At 42.7% G+C, this 8,610-nt stretch overlaps 1 protein-coding gene across 3 annotated transcripts in view; it reads left to right on the plus strand.

The window, feature by feature from the left end:
- Positions 1 to 5,608, plus strand: part of Sorbs1 (sorbin and SH3 domain containing 1) — a 237,579-nt gene extending 231,971 nt beyond the window's left edge. For all 3 annotated transcript variants that reach the window (XM_042689233.1, XM_042689234.1, XM_042689236.1), the window contains one exon: positions 2,279 to 5,608. In XM_042689233.1, the coding sequence (XP_042545167.1) occupies positions 2,279 to 2,346 (68 nt within the window). In that variant the 3' untranslated portion in view covers positions 2,347 to 5,608. The remainder of the gene's footprint in view (positions 1 to 2,278) is intronic.
- The last annotated feature ends 3,002 nt before the right edge of the window (positions 5,609 to 8,610 follow it).

Consider the following 8,610-nt stretch of genomic DNA (forward strand, 5'->3'; position numbering starts at 1 on the left):
GACAGTGCCCAGGCCCTAAGTTCAAGCCCCATGACTGACCAAAAACAAAAGTAAGAGCTGAGCAGGGAGCTGGTAGTTCATGCCTGTAATCCTAGCTACTTAGGAGGTTGAAATCTAAGGATCTGGCCTGTATAAGAAAGCCCATGAGCTTCATATCTCCAATTAAACACCAAAAAGCTGGAAGTAGAGCTCAAGTGTTAAGAGTGCTAGCCTTGAGCATAAAAGCTCAGAGACAGCACCCAGGCCCTGAGTTCAAGCCCTAGGATTAGCAAACCTTTGTGTGCGTGCACATACACACACAAATAGTAGCCAAGAAGCAATGTTGGAAGCCAGGATTCAAATTCTCTACTCCCCTTTCCCAAAGCCTATATGTTCTTTCTGCTTAGATATGAATACAACACTGGGAGACACTGACTTACTCTTTGCCTTAGTTTCCCCTTTCTTTCTGAAAACTAGCTTTTCCTCTCCTATCTCTGAAAAAAAAAAAAAAGTTGTCAAAAATTCTAGTGAGACCAGCAAGTCTTGGCATAAACAGGAAGCCAGAAAGATTTTCCTTGGCTTCAGTGGCTTCTGAATCAAAAGTTATTTGTCCTCCCAGGTCCCCCAGAAGCCCACAGTCCCCACTACCCTGAGTTCTGTTCAGAAGAGAATCAGATCTGGGAAATCAGGGGCCATTTGAATGCAGTACAGCCTCATAGAAACACTCAGCAAACCACATGTGAGATTTATAATTTTCTAGAGGCCAACTTAAAATAACAAGAAACCAGTGAAACGAATTTTATATATGTTATAAATCCAATGCATTCAAAGCATTATCGTTGAACCGATAACCAGTATAAAAATTGTTAGTGATAAAATTTAAATGCTTTTCATATTAAGTCTTTGGTATCCAATGAGCTCAGCTCATTTCAGCCTAGCCATATTTCCATTGCTTGGTTATCACATGTGGTTATCATATTAGAGTACAGCTCTACTCAGCACATGACAGACTGAGGCAGCCAGATTTCAATTTCAAGGCCAGCCTCCTGGGCCCCATAATAACTTGTCTCCAAAAATACATACATACATATATACACATATACATACATGCATACATACATACATACATACATGCATGCATGCATGCATACACACATAAGTCCAACAAGGAGAGGGGAGGGAGGAAGTGTAGTACCTGTGTACATTAGCTACTAAAGTCTTCTAGGAGTATTTCTATTTTCAGTGGGTGGGGGAGGGGCACCAGTTCTGTAATGGAGCCACCCTAGGCCATTGGATAAAGGAAGTATTTTGAATGGGTGTCTTCCTTGAACACTCCAGTTCATGAAGCAACATTTAGGAACACTCAGCTCACTTCCTTCAATACCTCAGTGAGAATGATCCCAAGACCATTGTCCCAAAGTTTGGGGTCTTTTATAGGCCTAACATTCAAAGGTCAAGCACAGTAGTCCACCAGAAGTCATTTTTTTCCCTCATCTGTAAAGAAGACACTAGCTATATATAGAAGTGCAGGTGAGCTCCTTACCACCTCAGGGCCTCACCATCCTAGTTCTGTGCAACCTTCTTGACTATCCTCCTTATATGCCTTTTAGAAATAGCACTTTGGCAAGAATCCCAGTCTGCTAGCTTTGGCTGCATGAGGGAATGTATTCAGGAGGATTCTGGAGCCAAATGGGAGCTGATTAGGACACGGATGCAGTGGTCCAATTAGAATGTCTTCTAATGACACATGGTGATAGTACAATATATCTCAGCCATCCTGCTGTAGAGTGACTCCAAGGGAAAGTTCTAGGCTAGAAGTTCCAGATGAGGAGAAGTCTAGGAAGGGCTTTGTTTCCAGATGGCTTAGTGGGACCCTTAAGTCCAGGCTTTCCCTTGCATAGGTAGTCACAGTGATGGGCTGTTAGAGATCCTACAGTTATCCAAGGTGTCCTCTTATGTTGGCTTTATGTGCTAGTTCTTCCAAAATAAGAAGTATTGGTGAGAACAATGGGCAGGAAATCAGAAGACTCACTGGGTAGATTCTGCCTCTGATACTTGTTAAGCAGAAGGACCTCAGAAGTGTCCTTTATGCTCTCCAAGGCTGGGTTCTACCACTGAAAAGGGAGAATCGTAGAAATGCCTTATTTCCTCTCATTTTGTGGCCTGAGATAAGCTAGGGGAAAGTGCTTTGGAGAGTATATAATTTTATAAGCAGCAGGATTGTTATCAAGGGATATTTGCTGAAGATCTCAGTGTCTGGGTCTTCTCACTCCTGTTTTTTTTTGTTTGTTTTTTATAGGTACTTCAAGAAGAACAAGGCAGTTTGGTACTTTTCCAGGCAACTATGTAAAACCTTTATATCTATAAGAAGACTGATAACCATAGAAATTATTTTTATTGAGAATGAAGCATAATTCATGAACTGGTCTTTATTTAAAAGTTAAGTTGGTAGGAAGATGAATGCAGTGGATAAAGTTAAGAAGTAAAAACAAAAGGAATAGAGAAGTGTGATGATTAAAACTCAAGTCTGAGCTTACTGTGTATCAGGGCTGAACCGTGTGCTGAGCAAAATGAATTGAGGCAAATCAGATTTACTTACCTGCTTCTGGAACAACTCCAGCTTTCCCTTCCCCTCACCTTCCTCTCTACCTCTACCTGGAGTAGAGTCTAGGAATGGATTAGCCAGAAATGCTTACTGGTTCCCAGCCTTACCTGCTGTCATCTCAAAGGGGTCCTTGAGCCTAGAATAACCCTTAGGGAACTAGGCAAGTAGATCCCTAGCCATGTTCTGGAGACCCCAAGCCTGGGCACCCACTGACTGCCCCATCCTCTATCCCTAGCTGTCCTGGACTAAACTGAGACTGTCTGCTAAACTGAGACTGCCCCCCTTTGCCATTGGACCTGCTGAGGTCCAGGTAAGGAAATGGAGGCAAACCAGGCACCTTGGTGTTGAGCCTGCATTACCCTTGACTATACCCTTGACATGAGGTTTGTGCTGAGATTGGGGAGCAGATGGTCAAGGCTAGGTTTGTATTTCCAAGTGACTAAGTCAAGAAGCCCTGCCACCTCGGAGGCCAGTGGCAGTGCTTAGCTTATTCCTTTCCCATATCTCTCTGGCTTTATAAACAGCTGCCTTTAGGGCAGGGCAGCTGCATTTACCGGAGCCCTATAGTAAGCTTTCTTTTCTGGCTTGGGTTTAGCTGGGAAAGTCTGGGGTTGCTAGACCCATTTTCACAGGAATCCCAGACTGGCATCTAGAGTTTATTTAACATGCAGTGACATGCTCTGGTTACTGGTCTATCCATGAGGCCCTGGGCTGAAAAGAAATGCCAGGTTTCCAATTCCCCCCCAAATCCCCAGAAGACTTCAAGGACCACTCAACATGTTGGCACCCCCAGGTTGTGAGTATTCTTCATGCACCTGCAGAGGCTTCCAAGGTGTGGATCAGTGGCTTGAGTATAAGCAGCAACTTTCCACAAGCAGCAGTGACCAGAAGTCTGCCCTGTGTGGGGGCTGCATCTGAGGAGGGAACCTCTGGGCTGCATGGCTGCTTCACCACTACTCTGACGCAGCTGTGATAAAGATGTTTTATTAGCTTCTCTGTTAGACTTTTCAGTGACACAGAGATAGAGGCGCCCCATTTTCTGCCCACTAGGAACTGAAGGTGAGTGGGGAGACAGAAAAAATAAAGTGACTGCAAAGAGAGATTGTGATGCGTGCTAAGGAAGTTTGAGAGAAGAGATGAGTTTCCCCTGGAGGGACCCTGGAAGGCGTCCCCTGGAGGGATCCTGGAAGGCGTCCTGGTATTTCTGTCTCCATACCTCACTTCTGAAAGAGGATACTGAGAGAACTTTAGACTGGGAGTCATTCTGGCTGGAAATACTTGGAACTTTTTTCCAGAGTCTCCAAACTCTCATCCTCCCCACAAATCCATTTCCAAGGTGACAAATAGGAGTAGCAATTCTAAGTGGTAGGGGTGTATACTGGAACCCTGGCTCTCTGCAGCTAGGTCAGAATTACCCCAGGACCACTGTCCTAAAATCTGGAATCTTTTCCAAGTAGATAAAACTTGTCTTTAGTACCTCTGCCTCAGTGGTTGTCCCAGACACTCATCTTAAGATCCCACCAGCTTCCCGCCACCTGCCAATCAGCCTCAGTATCCTCACTTTCTCCCTAACCTTTCAAGGAGGCTTTCAAGAAAAAAAATTACTCCTGACTAATTTGCACTGAAGTGTAAATGGCTGATAAGAAGAATGTGTTGCCTCTTCTCTAGAGACATTTGTTTGGAACTAGGACAAATTGGAGCCTTAATCCCAAGGGAAAAGTGTGTGTGTTTGTGGAACTTCAGGGCAGAAGGTTTTATGGTAGAACGAAGCTTCTTGATTTTTTTCTAGGACCCCATGACTGTATGACCTATAGCTTTGGAAGCTCTGCTCCCCCATCCCAGAGCACAGAGCCTGATTTTTTACTTTTGTCTCTGAAGGAATATAGTAAAAATGCATATGTGCATGCATTTTGCCCAGCAGCGTTTCTCCCCATTTGGAATGTAATCCTTATATTGGCTGTGTTTCTTGGTCTTTCTTAAACACAAACCATTAATAATGAAATCTTATTTAACTTTTTTGGAGGGGTGCTTCTTGATTAATAGGTAATTTTGAACACCTCTTTAAATACAGCTAGAAAGTAAAACCAACTTGTAAAGCCACCTTTGCATCTGATGCCAGCTTCACGCAGCGTCTGTCTCTCTCCCCAAATACAGGGGTTGCCTTGCCAACTTGCTCTTCTTTAATAAAATCACATGTTAAAATTCACATCCCCTCAGTTTCCTATGACTCTGTGTGAAAAAACAGGGAACACAGGTTCCCAATTACTCTTTTGTCTTCAGACATTTAGTAACATAAATTACCTATTTTTTATGCTGAAATGTTTATACAGGTTTATTAATAGCAAGTGTAACTACCTGGTGACATGCCTTGCAACAGGTTTTGATATATTAGCCATGCTTCCAGGTAAAGGCTAGCCCTAAACTACATATCTTTTGCAGTCTCTCTGGGATCAGTAAAAGGAAAAAAAATTCATATGCTCGAGAACTGGGAGTGTAAATATGTATATTTAACTTTGTATAGTCCATGTACCTACCTTGTATAGAAAAAGTTTTAAAAATTTGAACAGAAGGGAGTAAAATAAGGGAGTCACAGAGGGGTTTTGTTTTGCATTTTTATTTAAATGAAGGAATTTCAAAGTATTCACTTTTAGCACATTTGCCATTGGAAACTGTTAACATTTACAATAATAATTCTTCTGGAAAGAGAAGGTAACTATTATTTCAGTTGCAGTTTAAAAAAACTTTTTTTTTTGCAGTTCTGCAGTAGAATTAAATCCTGTTGCTAGAATAGACTACTATCAAAAAAAAGATCATATTCTGAGAGAACTGACATTATATATAACCAATTAATTTAAAGCATTGCCATTTAAATTTTCACACTGAGTGCATGTACTCTGCAGGCACGGATTTTTCTGTTCATTTATTTTTCTTTTCTGCAGTGGATTGATTTGATAAATAGATGTGTTAAATTACTACCTTTGCTGTACATATTATTTAATAAACTTTATTAAGAATTGTGTGGCATATGTTCTTGCCATTCATTCCTTTGTCAAGTTTTCCAAGTGAGACTTCGGGTCATGCTTCAGTTTCTCATGGTCTGTTCTCAGTTGCTCATATTCTGACCCCCCACCCCCATTCTTGAACACCACTTCTTTCTCTTACTCATTGGCTCTGTCTAAATTGGCTACTATTGATCATCTTGCCTTTCTTTCTACAATATATTATTTGTTCTGATAACAAAAATAATGCTCGTCTTTAAAAGCTTAATAAAACGTGGGGGGGAAGCGAGAGGGAGGGAAGGAAGGAAGGAAGGAAGGAGAAAGAGAGAGGGAGGGAGGGAGGTTCTAATTTGTTCCTCAAATCATGAGGGAAGCCCAGGCACCAATGGCTCACATCTGTAATCCTAGCTACTCGGGAGGCTGAGGTCTGAAGATCATGGTTTGAAGCCAGCCTGGGCAGGAAAGTTTATGAGACTTACCTCTAATCAACTACTCAGAAAAAGTTGGAAGTGGTGCTAAGTTTCAAGTGGTAGAATGCTTCCTTGAGCACAAAAAGGTTCAAGGACATCAACCAGGGCCTGAGTTTAAGCCCAACAACCAACAAAAAACAAACAAGCAAACACATGAAGGAAAAGCCTGGTGCCAGTGGCTCATAAGAATGGCTATGTGGGAGGCTGAGAACTGAGGATTGTGGCCTGAAGCTAGCCTGGGCAGGAATGTCTGTGTGACTCATGTCCAGCAAAAAGCTGGAAGTGGAGCTGTGGCTCAAGTGATAAAGTGTAGGCCTTGTGTGAAACAGATAAGGGACAGTGCCAGGCCCTAAGGTCAAGACCTAGTACTACCTCACCCCCACCCCCCAAAAAAGGGGGACATAATACATGAACTTTTGAAATCATTAAATGTGTCTGTGAAATTTCTCTTGCTATAGTGGGTTATTTGTTTTACCCCAAGTCAGTTGTATCTAGGCACTCAGCATCCATTCCCCCTGGCATTTCATGGCTGCCAATGGGGTATGATCTGCTGCCCATGGAGCATAGGGCTATCCACAAAGAGATAACCCCAAACCTCCATCTTCTCTCCCTGTTCAGACCTGCACCTCCTCTGACTAAGCACAGTTTGCCCACACTGCCTCTGGGCAGCTGGGTAGACTTAGGCCTCTGATGGACCTGGGAGTGGGGTTGTCTTCTGACATCTGTTGATCTTCACCTGAGACCTGCCAACCTTTCTCTGATATCTCCAGCCCACCCAGCAAATTCCTCAAGACTGTGTGTAGCAGCCAGCCACTTATGCCATCATAGTCGAAACCATTTCCTCTCACCTAAATCATTCTGGTCTCCCTGCTTCTACCTTTTTCTTGTCTTATCTTCGCCAGTCTTGACAGAGCAATCAGATTAATCATTTTATCATTGGTCTAAAACTCTACACGTTTCTCCTTGCAATCAGAGTAGACTCAAGTTCATTATCTGACTGACGTGCTAGTTTGTCATTGCTTGTTCCAGCCCTCAGGCTCCGCTGTTGTGTCAGGCTCATCAAACACACTTCAGCTTTTGGGCTTTAAGCTTACTATTCCATGTGCTTGGAGTTGCCTGGCTTCCTTCCTCCCTTCCTCTAGGTCTTCCTGTGGTCTGCTCAATGATGCTTAACTACTTTGCACAAAGTAGGAGCCTACAGTTTGCCTGGTACATTCTATGCTTCTGTTTCTGCATAAACTCTACTTGATATTTGTCTTCTTCTAAGCTAAACTATAGTATCTTTGAGGGTATTCCTTTTGTTCCAAAAACAGTTCTCAATGGGTCTCAGTCCCTTTGAAAATCAAATAATCAAGCGAAAGAGTGAGCAAATCCCTCAGGCCTAAGGAACTAGAATTTAGAAAAAGAAAAACTTTATTACTTTTTGTGACAGGATCTCACTAGATAGCTTAAACTAGCCTTGAACTCATATCTTCAGCTTCAGCCTCCCCCAGTTACACTTTAACTGGGCCTACAAGTATACACCATCATGCCCAGTGGAGAACTCAGAGTACTTTATGCTAATGAAAAGGAAACATGCCATTTTTATGGCAACAGAAACATCAGAAATTAATTTCAATTTAAGCTGGTTTGTACAGACATAGGATTGAAAGTTCTTGTCATTAAGTCCTTTCCCACAGAGGTCCTTGCTGACTCTCCTATGTACGGTCCTCTGAGCTGGCCTTTTTGCACATTCTAAACACACCAATCTCAAAACAAATTCTCTACATAGTCTTATACTTCTTTCCTTCAATAGAACTTGGAGACTGTTCGATGCCAAATAGGTGAGATTATCGCCAGCCTCTACCACAGCAAACAGTGCTGCTTTTTGTCAGACTGTTGGCTCCAAAAGCAGGACAAGTCAAGTTGCTTTATTAAAAGCACCAAATTATCCTCCTAGGAAGTCCACAGAAGTGTTTCCCACCTCCCAATTAAAACAACCCCATTGTCAGCTTCCATGTTCTTTGGCTCTGGCTGAGCCCCTTCTCAATCAATCCAGTTTCTCAACTCTCTCAGCACTTTCTTCCCTTCCAACACACGTTCCTTCAGGGAGTGGATTCCTCACAATGTAATTATGGCCCAAAGACTCCTCCTTGCAATGATTAAGTGGTAGGAACCCAACACTACTAGCATTTGTACAGATATATAGAAGGGAGTTAGAAATAGCCTCAGGCAGGAGCAGACCCAGAAACTCAAGCTTTCTGTCTGTATTTATCTTATTTTTGGCTCTGTTGGTCTTATTTGGCTCCATTTTCACCCACTGAGGACAGCAATGGGGAACCAGGCCACAGCTTCATTTCCAGTTCTCTGACTCTAGATTCCGCAGGCAAAATGGCCTTCCTATTTGGCTTTCCTAAAAAGAATTCCTGACTCTGGAAAATGCCACCTGGGTTTTATGCTTGCCTGGACCAGGCACTTTGGTCAAAGGAGGAGGACTCTGTTTGACAGCCTTACCAGAACCTTTTGGAATAGAGATGAGAGAGAATTACTGCTATATAAAGGTGAGAAGGAAACAAGA

The sequence above is a fragment of the Dipodomys spectabilis genome, unplaced genomic scaffold, assembly GCF_019054845.1.
Source record: "Dipodomys spectabilis isolate Male_0828 unplaced genomic scaffold, ASM1905484v1 ptg000125l, whole genome shotgun sequence".
NCBI classification, from domain to species: domain Eukaryota; kingdom Metazoa; phylum Chordata; class Mammalia; order Rodentia; family Heteromyidae; genus Dipodomys; species Dipodomys spectabilis.